At 48.0% G+C, this 23,445-nt stretch overlaps 1 protein-coding gene across 1 annotated transcript in view; it reads right to left on the bottom strand.

Annotated features, from left to right (window-relative positions):
* Positions 1 to 3,035: 3,035 nt before the first annotated feature.
* Doc2b (double C2 domain beta) overlaps positions 3,036 to 23,445 on the bottom strand; it is a 37,027-nt gene continuing 16,617 nt past the window's right edge. Inside the window, exons 6-9 of the mRNA XM_020157898.2 lie at positions 22,325 to 22,482; positions 13,807 to 13,888; positions 12,867 to 12,963; positions 3,036 to 12,265 (exon numbers count right to left, since the gene is read on the bottom strand). Coding sequence (XP_020013487.2) covers positions 12,129 to 12,265; positions 12,867 to 12,963; positions 13,807 to 13,888; positions 22,325 to 22,482 — 474 coding nt within the window. The 3' untranslated portion in view covers positions 3,036 to 12,128. The remainder of the gene's footprint in view (positions 12,266 to 12,866; positions 12,964 to 13,806; positions 13,889 to 22,324; positions 22,483 to 23,445) is intronic.

The raw sequence follows: 23,445 nt of genomic DNA, 5'->3' as shown, positions 1-23,445 counted from the left end.
CTCGCTTTTATCATGTGCTCATAGTCCAATCCCCTTGTTGTGTTTGCCCTTGATCTAATGTCCACATATGAGGGAGAACATACGATTTTTGGTTTTTTGAGCCAGGCTAACCTCACTCAGAATGATGTTCTCCAATTCCATCCATTTACCAGCGAATGATAACATTTTGTTCTTCTTCATGGCTGCATAAAATTCCATTGTGTATAGATACCACATTTTCTTAATCCATTCGTCAGTGGTGGGACATCTTACCTCAGCCTGTATTTTGTTGCTTAAAGAAAGATGGAGTAAACTTTTATATCATTGAAAAGGGTAAATGTCCAACTTGGCGGCCCCACACAGAGGCCTCCTGAGAGCCATAAAGATGATTAGCTGCTATTGCAAGGACAGTAAGGAATATACACACTGAGACATTGGGGTAGAGATTAACCATGTTCAGATTTTAGAATTGTAACAAATCTAGAATGAGTCCTTTGTGAGTACCTTCAGAAGTGATAATTCCCAGATCCAGCCTTGGTCAAGAAAAATTAACCCCTACCTTGTTTTTCTCAATTTGAGTTTCTGTGTTGCAGGATGGCTCAGAGACTGAGAGGGCAGCAAAGCTTTTGGGAAGCAAGTTTATTAGGTAAGCCTTCAGCAACTCAGCAGACTCGGGGCTTGCTTTCTTTATATAGCATTTAGAGCAGGTCACAGAAATGAGGGGAGAACACCTTGTCCCATACATAATCACAGCTTATTTCATTGGCTGTTTAAATCTCTGGGGCGAGGTGACCCTCCTCTAGTCTCCAGGTAACATTCCCCAACTCCGGTTTTCCTTTGTTTTATTGTAACACATTAATCTTTCCTCTCCCTGCCTTCCTGCCACAACTAGGCTTACAATTGACTGTACTTTGTGTGTTTCTGAGCTCAGTCTCATGCTTGCTAGGCAAGTGCCTCTTGAGCTACACACCCAGCCCTTCTAGGCTTACAATTGATAAAACTAATACTTCGTTAACATTGAATGCCAGCTGTGTACTGGGCTCTGGGCCCATTCTTAAAGAGTTTCAGGAGTCTAGCACCTGACATTACCAACAGTTTAGGTAAGTCATTGTCTGCATTTTGCAAATACAGAAGCTAAATAGGCAGAAAAAGAACTTTCTCAAAACCATATGCAATAAAAAGATGGAGGGTTTTTGTTTAAGAGCCCATGTTCAGCTGGGCAACAATGGCCCACACCTATAATCCTGGCTACTTGGGAGGCTGAGATCGACAGAATCATGGTTTAAGCCCAGCTCAGGCAAGTAGTTTCAAGACTCCATCTCCAAAACAACCACAGCAAAATGGACTGGAGGTGTGGCTCAAGTGGTAGAGCGCCTGCTTTGCAAGTGCACAGTGCTGAGTTCAAACGCCAGTCAAAACTCCAGTACTGCCAGAAAACAACAAGACCTGTTGCATTTACGTGAAAGTATAAATTTAGGATTTTTTTTTCTCCTTTTTTTTTTTTTTTGGTGATAACTGAGGTTTGAATTCAGGACTTCTTGCTTGGAAGGCAGGCACACCTCCAGCCTTAAATTTTAAGGTAGTGTAGATCAAACAATTATACTAACAAAAATTTTACCTATTTATCACTACTATTCATTTTATACATAGTGCATCAGGGTCTCATATGTAGCCAAGGAACCTGAACTCGAAATCCTCCTGCCTCAGCCTCGAGAGTGCTGGAATTACAGACATACATTATGCCACTCTGTTAAATCCTTGCCTTTTCTGTTACCTCACACGTCAGCTGACACCCCCAAGAAAGTAAACACGAAGGTGAAGATGTTTCATTGTGTTTGAGAGAAAAGTGGAGGCAGGATGACTTGCCTATAAGGTTAAGGTCAGAAGGAGGTGCTAGGTCTAAACCAAGTTATGTCTCAAGTGCTGTGACCCTGATGGTGGCCTGGCCTGTCACATGGATGTGGGGCCAGTGGTGGGATTAAAAACAAAACCCTCTGTTTTAAAACATTTTAATTTAAAGTAATCATTAAAACATTCCTAAAAAGCTATAATGTGCGTATTAATTGACAAGATAGAATGTAAATGATAAATTACTTAGGCCTCTTAAAGTGGCTTCTGTCTAAAATGGGAAGTATTTACTAGATTTAAATTTGAGGCAGTTTTTTTCTAGTCTAGCTTAACTTGCAAATTTTAAATAATTTTTTCATTGGGCTATTCTTCCAATTTAAAATAGTTTAGCTTGGAATAGGAGAGCCACAATCTGTAGAGATAACCTGTGACCATGGGTTGTCAAGTTGCTGCTGCTTTGACAGTTTTCTAAAGAAACAAAACCCTTATCATTGAAGATCAAACTTACTTGCTGCCACTTTCTGTGGATTTTTTGGAGGGGTAATACTGGGGTTTGAACTCAGTCTCACACTTGCTCACCACTCCATCAGCTCAATTTTGTGAAAGTATTTCTAAAATGTATTCTTTCTCTTTTTAGAAACAGGAAACTTTTTAGAAACTGGTACCCAAAGTTATCACTTTGGGGAAAGCACTGTTGGCACTCCTGCCAGCTTATTGTGCTAGGTGTAGCTACAGGCCTGTTATGTGGGAGGGCAGAAAGTTGTTTTTCTTTAAACATTCCTTGGTTTTCAACAATTTGTTTCTCACACCAAGTTAAGCATGTGTCATTGCACGACCTGGGTGGTGAGCTGTGTCCAGGAATATTCTTCCCTGTCTAAAGCTATCCTTTGTGACTTCAAGTTACATAACGACTCCTACCAGTGCCTGGACACTCATCCCCGAGCTTGTTCCCAGGTCTTCTTTCCACAAAGATGTTTACTTTTTAAAACATTCAGCACCTAAATTGCCTTTCCCAATAATGGCACATTTGAAAGCACACTAAGAGACTAACCACCTTAACTCCCTTAGAATTTTGTCTCAATGTAATTTTAAGAACAAAATGTTTAAAAGTTGTAAAGTCAGTCTTGTCATCAGATGTTAGCCATAAACATTTAAGAGATGCCAGTTGTGCTCCATTGTGAGAATGTAGAGAAATGTTCTTGTGTGTATTCTGTTGGTATTTTTAAACTTTTATTCAAAGGTAATATATAGAAAAAGTACATACAAGTAGAGCTAATGACTTACCACAAGGGACAGGGACGCACTAACCACCAGTCATGTCAAGAAATAGTACAAGGTTGGCAGAGTGGCTCAAGTGATAGAGCGCCTGCCTAGCAAGCACAAAGACCTGGGTTCAACCCCCAGGACCACAAAAAAAGAAAAGAAAAAAAAAATCCAATATCCATCCACAAAATAATGGCACCCTAATGCAACAGAATGACATATAGCCATGAAAACACATTATTATTAGACAATTACCTGGATTAATCCTACAATATTAAAGGGGGAAAACCCCAGAAAATTCTGTGATTATATCAAGTTCTACACCTCAAGCCACTCCACCAGCCCTTTTTTGTGAATGGTTTTTTCAAGATAGGGTCTTGCAGAGCTATTTCCCCAGGCTAGCTTTGAACCACGATCCTCCTGATCTCCGCCTCCTGAGCAGCTAGGATTACAGGTGTGAGCCACCTGCACCTGGCTCAGACATGTCTTTTGGTATAGATGTATGCATTTTCCTTGTATTAGAGTGGAATTAACTAGGTCATCCAGGGTGCTTATACCCAGCGTTAGCAGATACTGCAAAGCAGTCTTACACATGACTGTGCTATCTACCTTTCTAGCAGAAACAGGAGAGTCTCAGTTGTTCCCTGTCCTCGCTGGTGTTTGCTGCTGTTACTGTCTAGTTACAGTCATTCAATAGGCTGTAAATGAATTTAGCTCAGGATTTAGTTTTCATCTCCCTGATGACTAGTGAAGGCTGAGCACTTTTTAACTTAGGAACATTTGAATATTGTTCTTTGTTAAATGTCCACTTTTGCCTGTTTTGTTTGTTTGTTTGTTACTGGCTTGTAGGTGGTCATTTATCTTTTATTATTTTTTGTGGTAGCACTGAGATTTGAACTCAGGGTCTCACACTTGGTAGGCGTGCACTCTACCACTTGAGCCACTCCCCCAGCCCTGTATGTGGTCATTTAGAAGATTATGTTTTTGGAGTTATGATTACTCTTATTTTCCTATTCATTACCTTGCTTTTTCATTCTCTCTCCTTTTTTTTTCCTTTCTTGGCTATCCTGGGTTTGAACTCAGGGCTTCAGGCTTGCTAGGCAGGTGCTTTACCACACTTGAGTCACTCTGCCAGCCCTTTTTCATTCTCTTAATATATATTATTTTCTCGACTAGTAGAGCTGGAGGTCAATCCTAGGGCCTCATGCATGCTAAGTGAGCACTGTAGCACTGAGCTACACCCTCAGCTTCAGTGACAGACCTTGTCCCCAAAAAATAAAAAAAAAGTCTATCCCAAGATCAGGAATCTGATCTTTTCTAGAAATGGTTTTACCTAGAGGTGTTAAAAACCCTCAGTCCCTCTTATGTAGTGCCTTGTGCTACTTTGGGACACTGCAGAGTCCATCAACAAGATGCTGCCACCTGATCTTGATCTTTCCAGCCTTCAGAACCCCAGGAGTTGAAGAGTCAAGTCTTCTAAGGCTTATCTTTTGTTTTTTTTTTTTTGGTATTGGGGGTTCAATTCAGAGTCTTGCACTTGCTAGTCAAGCTTTCTACCATTTGAGCCACACCTCCAGCACTGTTTGCCTTAGTTTATTTTTCAGATACAGTCTCAGTCTTTTTGCCCAGGCTGGCCTTGGACTGTGATCCTCCTGTCTCTGCCTCCCACATAGCTGGGATTACAAGTATATACAACCATGCCCAGGCTGTTTATACTTTCTTTAATATCAGCAATATTTTATACTCATCAGTATTCATGTCTTTCACTTAGTTTTATCACATTTTCTCCTAAATACTTCATAATGTTTGTTATTGTAATGGTCTGTTTATTAAACTTCAATTTTGTGGCACTGCAGTTTGAACTCAGGGCCTTGTACTTGCTACACATGTGCTCTACCAGTGGAGCCACTCTACCAGCTTAAATTTTAATTTCTGATTTTGATTGGTCACTGCTAGTACAGAGAAATAGAATTTATCTTTGGGAATTATTTTTTTTGTGTGTGTTGGTGGTACCGGGGTTTGAACTCAGGGTCTCACACTTGCTAGGCAGACGCTGTACCACAGAGCCACTCCCCCAGTCCTATTTTTTGTGTTGGTTATTTTTCAAGATAGGGTCTCAAGAACTATTTGCCAGGGCTGGCTTTGAACTGCAATCTTCGTGATCTCTGCCTCTCGAGTAGCTGGGATTATAGACGTAAGTCACTCGCATCCTGAGTTGTTGTTTTGCAGACACCTGGGTCTTGCTATGTTGCCCAAGCTAGCCCTGAACTCCTGGGCTCAAGTGAACTCCTGGGCTCAAGTGATCTGGGGCTGTGATGGCTGGGAGAGCATTGGGCAAAGGTGACCCCTGCATGCAATCCAATGAATGGCAAAATCCTTGGGTGAACCCTGGAAATCGTTCCTTGCAGAGAGACCCAGATAGTTCTGGGGGCTATGGGAAATAAGGCTGAATCTGAAGTGGGCTCTGGGGGACCTGGGTGCCTTAAAACAGGCCTTAAGCCTTCCACAGCTCAGCACAAGGTTTATTTTATTTTTTTTACTTAAAAATTTTTTTTTGTGGTACTGGGGTTTGAACTCAGGGCCTTTACCTTGAGCTACTCCACCAGCCCTTTTTGTGATGGTTTTTTCGACATAGGGTCTTGTGAACTATTTGCCCAGGCTGGTTTCGAACCACGATCCTCCTGATCTCCTCCTGAGTAGCTAGGATTACAGGTGTGAGCCACTGGATCCCATCTCAACGAATAAGCTGTGTGCAGTGGCATGAGCCTGTGGTCCCAGCTGTAGGTAGGTGGGTCATGGTCCAGGTCGACCCAGGGAAAAGCTTGAGATCCTATCTGGAAAATAAGTCAAACAAAAGGGACTGGAGGTGTGGCTCAGAGGTCCTCTGCTCCGCAGTAAAGTTAGGAGATGGGGCTTAAAGCAGCATCTCCTAACTGTGACCATAGGATGAGTTGACATGTACTGAACGCTCAGCAGGCGGAGCTCTAAATTGGTGCTATTGCTGCTAATAGTGTAATTCTGCACCTTCTCTCTGGTTCTTAAGAACTCTCCTTCCTGAGGATCAAGGTTCAAAGCCAGCCCAGGCAAGTAGTTCTCAAGATCCTATCGTGAAAAACCCATCACACACACAAAAAAACAGGGTTGGTGGGAGTGGCTCAAGGGTAGGCCCTGAGTTCAAATCCCAGTACAGCAAAAAAAAAAAAAAAAGAACTCTGCTGAGAAAGGATTTCTTGTTCCCTGTCTCTGGATGAAGGTGTCTTGTCCCCCCACCTCTGCTGGTGCCCAAACACCCTGTAGGAATGTAAATTGTCCCAGGTGTCCACAGAGGGACTGCAGGTGGCCATGTGTGTCCGTCCATGTCCTGTCCCCCTTCCCCTGCCTTATGTCCTTACAGCTGGGCTCAACCTTCTGTCTGTCAGTCTTGCCATTCATGCTCCATCTCATCTGCTAGCCTTTTCCTGACTTGATGTTTTGTCCAAGTTTTCTGACTGGGAGCTGATCCAGTAGTATCTGTATAAGGAGTCTAGCACAGCCAGGTGTGGTGGTGTATGCCTGTAATCCTAGCACGCGGGAGGTAGAGGCAGTAGGATTGTAAATTCAAGGCCAGCCTGGGTTACATGGTTGAGACCCTATCTCAAAAACCCAAGGGCTGGGGTTGTGTTCACTGGTGGGGTACTTTGTCCCTGGCTTTGATCCCCAGCACCACGGAAGCCACAAACCCTAGTCGTCAGGTCTACTGCTACAGTGCTGACTCCATCTGACAGTCTGCCTCCCTATCCTTATGGCTGTTGACTGTGGGTATGTGGGAACGTGACCCTCTGGCGTGACTTTCTAGACCTTTCAGCCCCTGCCTGGATCACTCTCCCTGGGGACTGGACACTGGGAAGCCATGTTTTCAGCCCCTCCTGGGCTGCTACTTTCCCTGCGCTCTGCATGGGCAGCAGGCCAGCTGGCCAGAGCCCAGAGTCCCGGTTCTTGCGGGCCCATTCCTGCCTTCCTTTCCTTTTCTCCTCAGCCCCCCTTATCCCTCCTTTGCACCTTTCTCCTCTCCTCCGCTGGTTCTCTCCTTCCTCCATTCAGGATAAGCCTGGTAATCAGTGGGGTCCTTTTTCTTTTGTTGTTGCAACTCAGGGCCTCACAATGGCTAGGCAGGTATCTAACACTTGAGTCACTCCTCCAGTCCTCCTGGGGTCCTTTCTCATCTTTGGCACTTACAGGAGTCTTGGGAGCTTGTTCCAAGCCAAACATCCTCAGAGCCAATGCCCTAGATGTACATGGGTTCGGTTTCTTTCAGACGTCTCATCCACTTGTTCAAGAAATACTGCTGGTGGCCTCCTCTGTGGTGAGCCCTGGTTTAGCCTAGGGCTAATGGGACAAATGAGACAGATGTGGTCCCAGTTCTCATGAAGAGGAGCAAGGAGGGACAGGAATAAATGAATCCATAGATGGTTGTGGTGACAGATACCACAAGGGAGAGGAAGCAGCAGGTGACATAGAGTGTGGCTGGGCAGGCCTCATGCAGCGGCAATGCTGGAGCTGAGACCTGGATGCCCAGGCAGGGGTCTTTGTCACAAAAGCCAGATCCCACTGTGGTTAACCAAGAAGGAAAGGAAAGGGAGGGGGTGGGGGCAGTGGGGAGAAATGAACCAATCCTTGTATGCACATATGAATAATAAAAGAAAAATGAAAGAAAAAAAAAAAAGGAAAGGAACACACTGGATGGGTATCAGATAGTCCAAGGAATGGGCGGGAGGCCTGGAGAGTCAGGTGGTACACAGGCCATTGCTAAGGTGGCAGCCACAACCCCCACCAAAGTCACAGGCAGCAGGGTCTACTTAGGCCCTTCAGAGGGGCCTGACCATTGGCCCCAGATTACAGGCTTGACCTCCACTAGGCCTTTCCTTGGAGCTACACATGCTGGCTTTCACCTCCTGCAGAGTGACAGCAGTCTTTAAAAAAGCCCCACATGATTGACCCCTTCCCCTCTAAATTCCGTCCTGTTCTGAACAAAATGGCCTTGCTGCTCTCCAAGCCTGCCTCCAGGTGCCTTGGTTCCCTCCACCTGGTTCCCTCATTGGTTCCCAGATCTCCTCAAGGCTCCCTCCCCTACCTCCAAGTTGCCTCCTCTGCAGGCCCACCTGACCTATTTAAGGCTAACCTCTTCCCACCTAATTCCATTTTTTAAAAACAGGGTCCACTATGTGGCCCAAGCTGGCCTGGTACTCTGGATCCACCTGCCTAAGCCTCCAGACTATGAGGATTACAGGTGTGCACCACAATGCCCAGCCCTACTTGATTTCTTTTTTACAAAATAATGCTTTTCTTTTTTTGTACTGAGGTTTGAACTCAGGGCCTTGAGCTTGCTAGGCAGGTGCTCTACCACTTGAGCCATGCCCCCAACCCAAGAAGGGGTTTCATTATCACATTTTCATAATGTATACAATATACTTTGATCATATTTGCCTCTGTTTTCCTCTCGTCCCCCTCCTCCACCTGCTGGTTTCCCCAGAAGTCCCCTGTTGTGTTCGTATCTTTTTTATTTTTAGCTCACCTAAGTTCTTGCTCTTTTTCTCCGCCCCCCCCCCCAACTGATGTCTTTATGCCCACACTTTTTTCTTGTCACCTTCTCACACGTCATTATTGTATTTTCTGTTTGTGGGTTATCTTGCCCATGACGTTCCAGGCGCCTGGCATCAGCGTTCATGCCCCACAGCTGTTTGCAGAAAGAATCCCTGATTGCATGATGTACTTACTGGTCCCGGGGTGGCTGATAACATGATGTACTGGTCCTGGTGTGCGAAGTTCGGAGAGGCATGGGTTTGAATTCCGGTTATGTCATCGATCGGCTGTATGATTCACATACGCATTTTAGCCTCTCAGAGCCTGTTTCCCCATCTGTAACTTGGGAACCTGCCTCAAATGGGTTCTTAGTGGAGAGGAAATGAGACCAGGTGCTAAGTCTCAGTCACCTTCTCATTCTGCCCACTCTCCCTCCAAATCTACAATGAGCTCCCAAGCCAATGTGATCGCAATATGACGTTTCCATTTACTGTGGATTATATGTCATTATAAATATTAACAAATAAGACTTTAAAAGGACACCTTCGGGAAGGTCAGACGAAAGTACAAAAATTGTGTCGTGAGGCTGCAGTTTGAGGACAGTTTCTACAGCCATCACATAGTAGCAAAACGGTGCTAAGCAGTGCACGAATCTGGGTCGACAACAGCCAGAGTCCATGCATCGGGCGGTTCACTCGGTTTGAGAAGGAACAAGGGGCAGGACATGCACGGCCCGGGCTCAGCGGGCGGGCGGGCCGGGGAGGTGCAGTTCCTCGCTCTCGCCACTAGAGGTCAGGAGGTTGCCGCCTCAGCGTTGGAAGACAGGCCCGTCGGGGATTGGCCAGTGGAGGCAGTGGGCGGGGCGAAGACCAGGGCGCGAGGCTACCCCCTGGAATGATTTTTTTATTTTTATTTTTTAAATTTGTTTTTTGTTCTTTTGGTTTTACCAAACTTTTTTTTTTCGGTACTCGATTTTTATTTTATTTTTTTGGCATCAGATTTTTCTTTGTTGGGCTGGTGGACCAAAGGAAAGATGCCCATTTGGGGTCAAAAGCAGGGCCAGTTCTGCCATTTCTCAAAGGGCTTTTTCTTGAACAGAAATGCAATCTGCACAGGGCTGGTCGCAGGATCCTGGGGAAAGTTTAGTGACTTCTTAGGGATTTTCCGCCCAGCATCCCAACTTGCATCTGACCTAGCTGGTCAGAAGCTCTACCTCCCAGCTGACCATCGTTCAGGACCAAGTCCCCTTCTGCACAGTCTGGGGCACCCGAACAGGGCCCTTCCCCTCTCTGGGCCTCAGTTTCCTCATGTGTCTAGTAAGGAAGTCACACTAGGTAGGGCTCATAGCCCCTTCTAGCTCTACCATTCAGCACTTTCATGTCTTCACAGGCTGCCAGTCCTCTGTGAATGAGGCACCAAAAAATGAGATACCCAAAGCTCACCCTTAAAAATAGCCTCCTCTCTCCTAGGCCCTCAGAGGCTCCCCATTCTAGCTGTGTGGAGGAAAGAGGAACCCTTGCCTCAGTTTCCTTGACTACAGGCTGAGGGGTGGGAGAGGCAGCTGGGTTCCAGGACCAGGCTGTGACTTATGGGGAAGCCTGAAGTGGCACAGCTGGTTTCAAAGCCAGCTAGAGGTGGCAGGACAGTGACAAGGCCCCATATCTCCACTATGTAACAGACTACCAAGTGCCCGAGAGTCAAGAAAAAAAGGACCTGGGGGAGTCCTCACCCCCAGAAAATCAAAAAGCCTAGGTTTCAGTCCTGATTTGTCCCCTCCCAACTGGCCAATTTCTCAGGCGCTGAGTCTCAATTTCATCTGCAAAATGGGGCTGACCACTCCTACTACCTCACCAGGTTGTCAAGATGCATTCAGACAATGCCTGCTGACCCCAACACACAAGGCAAAGCCTTCCTTAATACGGGGGAACCCAGTCTCCACTAGCAACAAGAGTGGCCAGGTGCTGCAGGGACTGGAGACCAGTTTTCCCTGCCAACTGGGGAAGAGCTCGGAGGCACCTGGGAATGGAACCTGACCCTAGGCCTTGGATGTCATTTCTGGATGTGTTAGCAGGTCACCTTCCCTCATGGGGCCGCCTTGCCCTGTCGCTCGGGGATGGGTTGAACACAGTGGGTCTCTGGAACCCCTTGCTTCTGTATTTGTCCATCCAGCATCCCTGATAGCCCTGGTGGGTGGGAGACAGTTGAGGGCTTCCAATCTGGGCCACAAGATTGAGACGCTCTCAGCTCCTTCCTAGAGAGAAAGACTGGCAAAGCCTCTCTCCCTTAGCTCACAGAGGGCAGTCAGCTCCACAGGCCTCCTGGAAACAAGTCCCTGGACTGCTACCAATATTCCTAAAAGGGACACAGCCATCATAGTAGGGCGAGGATGCCACAGACAGCCAGAAGAGGGCCTAATACCCAGCCAGAGCCCAAATGGGACAGGATAGGGGTGAGGAAGGAAGGACAGGAGAATGCTTGCTTCTTTTCCTGCCCAGGGGACCCTTTTCTCTTCTTGCAGCTGTTGCGACACTTACTCTAACCCTCAGGAGGAGAAAGAGATCAAAGTGGGAGATCTGGGTCTGAGCGCTGAACTTAGCCTTGTACCAACCTCAGTTTCCCCATGGTGCTTCTGCCACTGACCCCCACTCCCTGCCAGGAGTACTCTTCTCCAGAGCCACCCTGGGTCCATGCAGCTGCCTGGTCCTACCCTCTTCCTCTCTCCTACAGCCCCCTAGACCTCCCACTGCCTAGACTGCCCTTCTCCTTTACCTAGGAAACCCCTCCCCCCCTTCAAGACCTTGCTGAGCACTGCCTCCTCCAGGAAGCCTTCGCTATCCTCCAGCAGTCAACAGTAACCACAGCACTTACAGTGCCCTCTGGTCCTTGCCTTCCTCACCCCCTTGAAATGGTTGCGTCCAGCTCCCTCCCTGGACTGGGAGCTCAGGGAGGGAAGGCCTTGTGTCCCATTCCCCCCACCCTAGGCTTGCAGACTCCTGTCCACTGGTGCCTCCAGGAAGTTCACCAGACTCTCTCCACCTGCCCATCAGTGCCAGAGAACGGGCGTGATTGGGAACTCCACTGGCGTCCACCTGCAGTCTCCCTCCTCCACTCTCTTTGCTCCAATGGGAGCATGAAGCTCTGGCACTTCTGTGCTCTCAGCCTATGCCTTACTGCTGACCTGGGGAAGGGTCCTCAACTGTGGATGGCCCCACCCCTTCCCAAGAAGTGCTGAGGTCCAGGCCAAGGACTTCTCCCAGTGCTGTCCCATCCGGGTCTCAATGGGCTGAAAGCAGGCCCACCACTCTGCTCTCCCTGGGCGCTCCATGTCTTCTAAGCTGGGGCTGCAGTGGCTCTGTCAGAGCAGGTGTCCTGGATTTTGCCCAAGGTGGGAGCCACAGCCCTTGGTGGCAGCTGAGGAAGCCCGGGGCCAGGCCTGTGTGGGCCCGGGAGGCAGGGATGGGTGGCAGCAGGCGGGGCAGTCAGTCGCTGAGCACGGCCCCAGGAAGTTCGTTGGTGAGCGTGTGCCAGCGCTCAATCCGCTTGTCCTTGTTCTTCAGGCAGTCAAACCAGTGCTTCAGGCGCTCGCCTTTGGCATTGATGCCCAGAACCACGCCGCCTGCGGGAGTGGCCAGCAGAGTGGCCAGGGAGTCTATGACCTCAGTGCTCAGGATCCCAGGACAAGAGCTCCCTCCTAGATTCTGTGCTCCTGGCCCAAACCCTCCCCATGCTTTCCAGGTTGGTGTGTACAGAGCATCTGACATCCACTCACACACACTGTGGCCCCTCAGCCCAGGACCTCTGTCCTGCTCTTTCTCTACTGGGGATCACACCATACTGGGCAGCATGCAGTGATGCACATTAGGGGTTGAAGAATGGGGACCATAAAAGGGAAGGAAGAGCCTAGATAGTCCTAGCGTGTATAGATGACACACCCACCAGGAAGCTGGGACCACATAGGCCCAGTCCAACCCCAGACTCTGACCATAATCTTCTCAACACAGACTGCTGTGTGGCCCTTTTCAGGCCTCTTCTTCCCTCTCTGGGCCTACCTTTTGTCGCACAGGGTCAGGGTGGATAATGTCTGAGGTTCCTTATGCTGGGGACAAGCAGTTCATGGCCCCAGACACTAGGAAGGAGGGGTTATGGCCTGATTCAGGGTCACTACTGTTGGCCAACCCCCGGAAAGGTTTAAACAGCATTCTCATTGTGCCACTTACCAATGAAATCGTTGGATTTTCCAATGTCGTAATCCCAAACTGTGACCTCTAGGGTCTTCTTGGCCAGGTCCCCGTGCTTAATCTCGTAACAAAACTCCTACTGGCCGAAAGGGAAGTGTTAGGGCCAAAGGCCATACAGCCAGGAGGGCTCTGCAGTGTGGTGAGATGACAGGGAGGGACAATCCATGGAGTCTCACTCATCTTGCCCACTTCTACCTGAGGGCCCAGCTGGGGTCCCCAGCCCCTCAACCACCTCCGCTTTGTACCTGGAGCTGTTCTCTCCAGATGCCTACGAGTCCCCCTACTGCGACTCATTGTCTGTAAGTCCTTGACTTCTGGACTGGCTTCAATGGCCATGCCCTTCTCTGTGGACCCCTCTCTCTTGCCAGTTCCTGGGACTTTCCACCATTTGGTGTTCCCCTCCCCTTGCCTAGGAACCATCTGAAGTCCTAGGTTCACCTGAGGGCCTTCTGTGTTCTTCCCCTTGTGGGATGCCCCAGATCTGTGTGTCCAGTTACACACCTCTCCCATGCTGAGGACATGGGTGTCACTCAGCCCAGCCTTCCCAAGACCCAAGGGCATCTTGACTACTTAAGCCCAATCTAGGACTTCTCCCTATCCCAGCTCTATTACCCAGTGAGGAACTGGAAATTCCCTCAACATTCCCTTTTTCCACCCCTGCATCCAACATGGCCACCACCCCATCCACTGGCTTCTCTGAAAAGCTTCCCATCACCTTCCTCACATCACCGTCATTGACACCACTACCGTCTGGGGCAGCCTGGTGGGTGCCTCACCCCTTCCCCAGGTTTGTGGCTCTCCTGTCAGCTGCTCCCCACCTTCTCTTATGACCTTTGCAATCCCACAGTGACCCTTTGAAAATCTGGTCCCTTCAGGTCCCCACCCACCATGGGGAGAGCCAGAGGACCCCTTGTCATACCTCGTTGAATTCTGGGTTCAGCGTTTTCTTCTTTACTGCTGTCTTATGTTTGGATTTCTTGTCCACATCTGGCTTCAGGTATCTAGAATTACAATGCAGGGAGAGGCAGGGGCTGGGGAAGAGTCCAGGGTTGCAGATGGAGCCAGTGGGGCTGGGAAGAGGTTTTGTCTGTGGGGAGTGTTCCCACCCACCTCTGCCCTAATCACAAACTTTCCTGCACTGCCTTGTGGGCCAGGGTAGTGATCAGATGCAGTGGGAGAAGCAAGTCGTCCTGTGCCCAGTCCTGACGGTATGCCAGGAAGAGGTCTAATTTTCTGCAAGTCTAGTTTTCACAGAACTCCTATTTCCCACCAGGTAAGCATTATTAGCAGAGTTGATCCCTGGTTCAAGAGGTTCCTTTGGTCTTTTAAAAATAGATTTAAAGCAAGGCGTGGTGGCACAAATGCCTGTAATCCCAGCACTTGGGAAGCAAAGGCAGAGAATCTTGAGTTCAAGATCAGGCTGGGCTACATAGTGAGTTCCTGTCTCAAAAAAAAAAAAAAAAAAAAGCCACAGATTTATTGAGGTAGAATTCACATACCATAAAGTCCATCCTCGGGTGTAAAATTCAGTGTTTTCAGAATAGTGCCAGAGTTGTGCAGCTATCACTTCTCCCTCATGGGCACTTTGAGGGAGGAAAAGGCCTTTTGGTAGTAACAGGGGCACTGCTCATAGGGAGAAGAGGCCAGCCTGAAATTCTTCCCTCTGCCCACACTGACTCCTTAGACTTTGATGCAAACTGGTTCAGAGAGGTGGAGTGACTTGTCCAAGGTCACACAGCTGACAAGCACAGAAGTGGTGCTTGGAAACCAAGCCCAGCGACAGGGAGTCATGTGAAGGCTAGAGAAGTGGAGGAGGCCACAGCTCTCCTCTGCAGAACCTTTCACCATGTCCCTGAATGAATAAATGTGTGACAACCACCTGGTTCCTGCAGAGTGTGCCTGGGGTGACAACCATGTCAGCCTCTCCCACCAACAGCTTCCTGGCACCTGGTTCAGTGGCCAGCACTGGGAGCTCAATATCTACCTACTGAATATATGACTGAATTCCTAGATGTGCAATGACACGCCCAAAGCCAGGTGGCATCAAAGCTTCTTATTTGGTTTTGCTAAACTACCCTCCAGAAAGACTGTGTGGGTGACACCCAGCCTGTGGTAGAGCTGGGTACTGTAGCTTTAGAAATCTTTGCTTTTGCTGATGGTTTATGCCTATAATCCTAGCTACTTGGGAGGCTGAGACTGGGAGAACTGTGGATGAGGCCAGCCCTGGCAGGGAGTTCTGGAGACCGCATTTCAAAGTAAACAAGATGAGAATGGTAGCAACTGCTTATCATTGGGGTCCGGGCTGGCCTGGGCAAAGAGCAAGACTCTAGTTCCAAAATAACCAGAAGAAAAAAGTCTGGGAATGAGGCTCAAGCAGTAGAGAGTCTGCCTAGCAAGTGTGAAGCCCTGAATTCAAACTTCAGTACCACCAAAAAAAAAAAAAGAAAAGAAAAGTCTTTGCTGGCACCTCATGGTTGCTGTACTTTGCCATTTATTTATTTTTAATTTATTATTATTATTGTTTTTGTGGTACTGGGGATTGAACCCAGGGTCTCAGTGCATACGAGGTGAGCTTCTACCACTCCAGTTCTCTTGTTTGTATTTCTTTTGAGACAGGATCATAACTTTGCCCACTCTGGCCTCAAACTCACAATCCTCCTGCTTCCATCCTCCACGGAGCTGGGATTAGAGACCTGCACTACCAGGCTCCGTTATGCGTTTTCATATTAGGGACTGGGGCACCCTCAGATTTTGGTATCTTCGGGGATCCTGGAACCAATTCCTCCCTGATACCGAGGGACAACTATATTTTCTATCTTAATTGTGGAGGCAGTAACAAGATTGTACATGTTGGTCAAACTTCAAACAGGGAGAAACTTACTGTATGTAAATTCTATCTCAGAAAACCTGACATTTTGGAAAAAGTTGGAGGTTCCTTGAACCCAAAGATGGCAAATTTCTTTTCTCCCAAGTTTTCGTACGCGTGTTGGCCAAGTCACTACGCACTGGTATTTTGTTTTCTGTGCATTGTCCTTTGCCTGATTTGTTTTGGGGTAAGGAGCAAGGGAAAGCCCTGCGAGTCGGGGCGTGCCCCTCTCTCCCCTGAAGCCCCTGGAAGGAAGGTTGTTCGGGATTTCTGGGCCCTCAGCCCTGAACAGCTTGTGTCCATCGGGTGACTCTTCACCCAGCCACCAGGTTCCCAACCCAGGCACCAGTCTCTGACTTCCAGCCTTGTACAGTGCCACTAGGACCATCATCGGTCCTGCCGCAGGCTTAGTTCTGTGTCCTCGCACTGGGCGCTCAGCCCTTTCCTCTCGTCCCGCCTTTTCGGCCTCGCCCCGCCCCGCTTCCTGGCTCGGCTTGTCTTCCACGCCCCGCCCCCCGCCCCGCCCCGTCGGCCCTCGCCCCTCCTTCCTGGCTTGGCCTGTCTTCCACGCCCCGCCCCCGCCCCGCCCTCCACGGCCCCGCACCGCCCATCCCACCCCACAGCCCCTGGGGCTCCCTCAGTGCCCTTCCCGCACAGACGCCAGAGGCCTGACCCATGGCGCCTCCCCTGCCCTCGCTGTCAGGACCTCCTCCTGCATCGCCGCAGGCGCTCATGTACCGTCCTCGTGTTTTGCCACCTCTGGTTCCTCTTGCACAACATTTCTCGCCTAAAGCTCCTAGAAGGAACCCCTTTGGTTATTTATGGAGAGAGAGCCCCAGTAGGAAGGGAGCGGCCCAGGATGGCATAGCAAGCTGCTTCCAGTTTTCTGGGGTTCCCTGGAATGAAATGGAGGCGGCAACAGGAGCGACCGCAAGGGCTAGCAGGAGGTTAAGTGAGACCGCGGCACAGCCCTGGCAAGTAGTTGTTACTTAACATGTTAGCAATTATTATTATGACCCTGGTGTTTCCCATCGCAATCAGGAGCTGCGCCTGGGGTCGACTTTACCTGGGGAAACTGAGGCATCTGTCACCAGGGATGAGGTTTATGAAAATAACATCACTGACAAAAAGCCTTGGCCCATGGAGGCTTGCTTCTCAGTGCCCAGCCACGTGACCCCTCCCTAGCTCTCCTGGGTCACAGTGCCTCATCAAGGTCACAGCCAAGGCTCTGAATCTATCCTGCACCCTCATGTCTGCTGCTTAGAAGAAGGAGTAGACAGTGGCTTCAGGTTGTATTTGTGTCTGAAGAGAAACAACAATACAGGTGGAGGTGAGGGTGCAAAACTGACCTCTCCAGAGGGTTCCTGTTCCTCTTAGAGACCACTACTCAAGAAATGCTGCTGCAGTGTAAGAAATACAGCAGCCCCTCCGAACCTGTGTGGGGTTGGTTCCAGGACCCTCTCAGATGCCACAGTGTAGGGATGCTCAGGTCCCTCATATAAAATGTCCTCATACCTGCACACATCCTCCTTGGCACTTGAAGCCATCTTGAGATTACTTTGTGATGCCTCATACAGTGAAATGCTATGTAAATAGTAGTTATGCTGTACTGTTTGGCGACTAATGACAAGAAAAAATTCTGTACATGTTCAGTATAGCTGCAATTAGTTTTTTAAGCAGGCGCATTTACCCTTTGAGCCACTCCACCAGTTGCAATTAGTTTTTTGAATAGTCTTTTGATCCCAGCTGGCAGAATTCACAGGTGCAGAGCCTGGGGTCTGGAGGGCTGACCATTTATGTAAACGGTAACAAACTGTGCATGGTTCTGCAGTTTGCTTTTTGGCTCAGCACATTTTGGATAGCTGTCCATGTTAATTCATCCACTTCTAATTTATTCATTTTCACTGCATAGTATTCCATTCTACACAGATGCCATATTTTATTAATCTATTCTGCTGATGAACGTCTGGCTGTTTCCAGATTCTTGCTATCATGAGCAATGCTGCCATAAACAGCTTTCCAACTGCACACAGGTTTCTAGGAGGCAAACCTGGAAAGATGATCCAGCCATTAGCGTGCACACTCTCCACCTTCCTTGGACCTCCACCTTTCTCCCCGACATGATAAATGAGTGTGCTGAATGTCTTTTCACATCCGCTTGTTCCTTGCACAGTTGGGTTTCTAATCCACTAGAAACCCAATATACTATTTTGCTAATTTTTGAGGTTGGGCCCAATTCACTGCTTTTTTCATATGGAAAACCAGTAGTAGCCCCAGTAGCACTTTTGGGGAGCCCCCCAACAATACAGAAGCTATCCTTTACACATGGTCGCTGCTCTTGGAACTTGATGGGATCAGGTTTTTAAAAATAATTACTTTTTGCCAAGTGCAGTGGCTCTCTCTACTTAGGAGGTAGAGATCAGAAGGATCACTGTTTAAGGCTATCCCAGGGAAATAGTTAGGTGTGGGGGCACACCTGTAATCTCAGCTGTGAGGGAGGTCATAACTTTAAGGATCGTAATCTGAGGCCTGCATGGGCAAAAATGTGATACCCTACCTGAAAAATAACTAAAGCAAAAAGGGGTGTAACTCTGAGTTCAAATCCTAGTACTTGCAAAATAAAAAAGAACTGCTTTGCTGAGATATAATTTGCATACTGTACATTGCATCCTTTTATGTAACTTATTAATTTTTGGTGGCACTGGGTTTGAATTCAGAGCCTCACACTTGCTATACAGGCACTCTCCCACTTGAGTTACTCTGCCAGCCTTTTTTTTTTTTTGGCACTGAGGATTGAACTCCGGCCTACACTTTGAGCTACTTCACCAGCCCTTTTTTGTGAAGTTTTTTTTTTGAGGTAGGGTCTCACGAACTATTTGCCCCAGCTGGCTTCGAACTACGATTCTCCTGATCTCTGCCTCCTGAGTAACTAGAATTACAGGCATGAGCCACTGGTGCCCGTCCCCAATGCACTCTTTTAAGGGGTACAGTTCAACATTTTTAGTATATTCAAGAATTGCAGCTAGGTGCAGTGGTGCAGGAAGCTGTGGCAGGAGGATCTTGAGTTTGAAGCCAGCGTGGGTTACAATAAAAGACTGTCTCAAAACAGAATTTTAAAAAAGGCTGTCCATGTAGCTCAAGAGGTGCAATAGCTTGCCTAGCCTCATGCCTGTGGCTCAATCTTCAGTACAGTGTGCAAAAAAAATAAAGGAATTGTGCAATCATTACCAGAAGCAATTTTCAAGTATTTTCATCACCCCCAAGAGAAACCCCAGAACTCTCTAGCAGCCATTCTCCATTTCCTACCAACTTCCCCACCCTCAGCCCTGCCAACCCGCTGACCACTAATCTTGCTGACTCTGGATTTGCCTGTTCCGGCTTTGGAGACAGGTGGAATCACATGGCATGTGGTCTTTTACGTTTGCCTTCTTTTATTTAGCACAGTGTTGTCAAGGTTCATCCATGCTGTAGTGGACCAGGGCCCTAGGGATTAGGGGTCCTCCAGGAAATGCCATATAGGAATGAAGATGGGTCACCCACATGAGTCCTGAGCCAGAAGAAAGACAATCTTCATATGCATATTCCCTCTCCTCCCCTCCCATCCCCTCCCTTTCCCTTTCCCTCTCCTTTCCTTTTTTGTTTTGACAGTCAGGGGCCTTTGCTTTAGAGTCAGGGGCCCTACCACTTGAGCCATGCCCCTGCTGTTTTGCTTTAGTCATCTTTCAGATAGAATCTCATGCTTTTTTTTTTTAAACATTTTATTAGTATATGAGGGTCATACAGGGAGGTTTATTGTGACATTTCCATATATTGTATACCAGTTTGGTTCATCCCCTGATCTCATGCTTTTTTTTTATCCAAGGGCTGGCCTTGGACCTCAGACCTGCCTAGGCCTCCTCACTAGCTGGGATTACAAGCACACACCATGGCCTGGGTGCTTTGTGCTTGCAAAGCAGGTGCTCTACCTCTTGGCCACACCTCCAGTCCATTTTTGCTCTGGTTATTTTGGAGATGGGGGTCTTGGGAACTATTTGGCTGGCCTCGAACCTCAATCCTTTCAATCTCAGCCTCCCAAGTAGCTAGGTTTACAAGCACGAGGCACCAGTGCCCAGCTGTTTTCTCTGTCTCTCTTTTAAAAAAAAATTTATTTGCTTGTTTATTGGGCAGCACTAGGGTTCGAACTCAGGGCCTCACACTTGCGTGGTAAGCACTCTTACCACTTGAGCCACTTCATCAGTCCTTTTTTGTGGTGGTTTTTTTGAGATAGGGTCTTGCAAACTATTTCCCTGGGACTGGCTTTGAACCACAATCCTTTTATCTCTGCCTTCTGAGGAGCTAGGATTACAGGCATGAGCCACTGGCGCCCAGCTCCTGTTTTTCTTTTAAAGTGGGCAAGCATTTGGACTTAGTACCAGGCCTTATGACCAGGGGCTCCAGTTTATCAGTACAGGTTGACTATTTCTTATTCCAAATGCTGGGCTCAGAAGTGTTAGAGTTTTTTTCTAGATTTTGGAATATGTGTATAGACATAATGAGGTATGTTGGGATAAGCCCAAAGTCTACATACAAAATTCATTTACATTTTACACACACCTTATGCATAGAGTCTGAAGTAATTTTACAGAATATTTTTGGGCTGGCGGAGTGGCTCAAGCAGTAGAGCACCTGCCTAGTGAGTGTGAGGCCCTGAGTTCAAACCCCAGTTCCACCAAAAAAAATACCCCAATATTTTTACAACAGGTACTTAGATGCTGCTTTTGCTAAAAAGCACTGACTCCTTGCTTCGTTTGCAAAGGGTGACTAAAAACAGGCGAAAAGCTTGGCATCCCTGCTTCCATTTTGTATCCATTTTGCTCTGAGTCATTCCCTCCTGCTGTCACCTTTCAGTCACCTTGGAATTCAGGAAGGATAGGACTGAAGAAATAAACATCCTGTGACAGGAGGTGAGCTGTCTTTTGCCAGGCAGCAATGACTTGTTTCATATGACCAGGCCCTGGCTGACCAATCCTGAGATAATAGTCAACCCAGACCAAGCATTTGGCCACTGGATTACACTTTGCCTGGGACTGTTTAACTATGCACACCTTTTACCCCCTGCTCCAGTTCTTCCTCCATGTAAACCTAAGGCTCCTGTATCTGAAGATGGGCTGAAATGCTTTTCCCATGGTGTGCCAGGACCTCATAATAAATCCCCTTTGTACCCTTCACAATTACGTGCCTCTTTATTTGGTATACTGGGGCAAGTGGCTAGGCCTGACACTTGGAACGCACTGGAGTTGGGCTCTGGCTGACAACTCTGGATTCCTTTTCAGTGCATTTGTGTCTGACATGTACACTGAGGTCATGTGTGGAATTTTCTACTATGACATCGTGTTGGCACTCAAGAATTTCAGACACTGGAGTATTTCAGATTTCCATTTTTTTTTTCAGATTTCTGATTTTTTTCTTTTAGATTTACAATTTTTGTTTTCAGAAGGTTCAACTCAAACCTTATTCCTTTCAGTGACTAACAGCCTGTTGTATGGCTAAGACTCATTTTCTTATCCATTCTCAGTAGATGGACATTTGGGGTGCCTCCACTTTCAGCTGCTAGGAATAAAGTGGCTAACGAGCATTCATGCACATGTTTTTGCATGGATGTGTGTTTTCAGTAACCTGGTATAAAGCAAAGAGTGGAGAGGCTGGGTCACACAGCAGTGCTGTGTTTATGAGGGAACTGCCAGCTGCTCTCCGAAGGACTGCATCATTTCTGAGATGCGATTTAAAAAATGACAGAAGTATGACTGTGGCCTAGTGGGTATGGTACCCTAGAGTTGTGCACTGGCCTCCCTGGGGAACTGAGATGGCTTCAGCAACCTGGGCCTCCTTAGTGTCCCCTCAGGCTAAGGTCATTTCAGCTCCTGTACCTTAGTTCCTCCAGCACCTCCACCTCCTGTCTGAGGAGTTGAATTCCTTCCCAAGTCCATCCTCAGGAAAGTCTCCCGGTGAACTCTGACCTCTGACCACTGACCACATCTCCCTCACTGTAAGGAGCCTGAGTTCTGTTGCTGCAGCATCTGCACCTTTCCTCACCAAAGGACCACCAGCTTCATCTGTCTGTCCCTTCACAGCCTGTCCTGGCCAGGTCTGAAGCTGCAGGCCTGGGTCACAGGCATGGCCCTCTAATTAGTGTCTCTCCTTAGTGCCACCATCAACCATAGGGCTAGGCACATGTGGGCAGACCTGATGGCATTCCTTTGGTTCTTTTGCCATCTCTTCCAACCTCTTGGCTACCGCTGCACCGTCATTTCCCCGCAACCTGCTAGTGACTCTGGACCCCAAGGTCACAGAGACACCTGTCCATGGCAACAGTAGATAACTAGTCTCTATTTGTGTGACCCTGCCACTTAACTTCTACAGGTCTCAGTTTCCCCATTTGTGAAACAGGCTGGCCATATTCAACTCCTTGAGTTGTCCCATAGACGCAGTCCCCGCTGCCTTCCAGTGCTTCCCAAGAACACACCATGCTGGGCCACAGTTTTGGCCACATGGACTCCTATCCAAGCAGACACAGGCCTAGCCACACACTCACGTTTTCACATAAGGGTCTGAGTAGCCGTTGGCGTCCATGGCGGCCAGGTGTGCGCACCTCACGATGCCCACCAGCAGGCCCTGCTTCTGTGAGCTGTACTTGAGGGAGATGAGGATTCGACCTCGCTCCTCCAGGGACTTGTCTTCTGTCTTGTCCACCTGTTGGACGAGACAGTCACTCGGCTGTTCTTGCCTGCTCCCACCCACTCAGTTCCCATGGTCACTGAGACTGTCTGCCTTGCTTCCTGAGGCTGTCCTCCTGCACTGAACAGCTGGGCTGCGTCAGAGCTCCTGTTGAATGGTCACAGCCGTGTCTTCTCTGTACTCTCTGCCTTCTCTCCCCATCCAGGAGGTCTACCTGAGGTAGAGTGTGACCCTCCTAGTGCTCAGCTCCCACGGCCTCAGGTCAATCCCTCAGCCCTGTGCATACCAGCCCAGGGACCAGCAAATTCAGGCCTGAAGACCTGCATGGAATGCGGGTTAAAGGTTAAAAACCTTTAACCTTCTTGAGTGGTCAAAAACATTAAGGTGCACCTGTAATCCCAGCTACTCAGGGTTGGAGGTAAGAGGATGACAGTTCAAGGCTAGACCCAAGCCCTATCTGAAAAACAAACGAAAAACAAAGGACTGGGGGCAGAGGTAGAGCACAGGTCTAGCAAGTTTGAGGTCCTAAATTTAAACCCCAGTACCAGCAATTAAAAAAAAGTTAAATGAAAAACTGTATTTTGTGGCACATAAAAATTATGTGAAATTAGCCAGACACTGGTGGCTCACACCTGTAATTCTAGTTACTTGAGAGCCTGAGATCAGGAGGATCGTGGTTTGAGGACAGCCTGGGCAAGTAGTTTGTGAGACCCCCATCTTCAAAATAACCAGAGCAAAATGGACTGGAGGTATGACTCAAGTAAGTGGTAGAGCACCTGCTTTGCAAGTGTGTGAAACGCTGAGTTCAAGCCCTAGTACCACAAAAAAAAAAAAAAAAAAAAGGTGTGTAATTATAAAAATCATGTGAACTTCATTAGTAAAATCTGCCTGGCGCACAGACTTGCCCTTCCATTACATCTTGCCTGTGGTTGCTTCCGCTTTACAGGAGCAGCAATGCATAGCTGCAACAGAGATGGT

The sequence above is a fragment of the Castor canadensis genome, chromosome 11 (genome assembly GCF_047511655.1).
Source record: "Castor canadensis chromosome 11, mCasCan1.hap1v2, whole genome shotgun sequence".
Classification (NCBI taxonomy): Eukaryota; Metazoa; Chordata; class Mammalia; order Rodentia; family Castoridae; genus Castor; species Castor canadensis.
The sequence above is the reverse complement of the archived record's forward strand: the minus strand, read 5'-3'. Positions and strand labels throughout refer to the sequence as shown.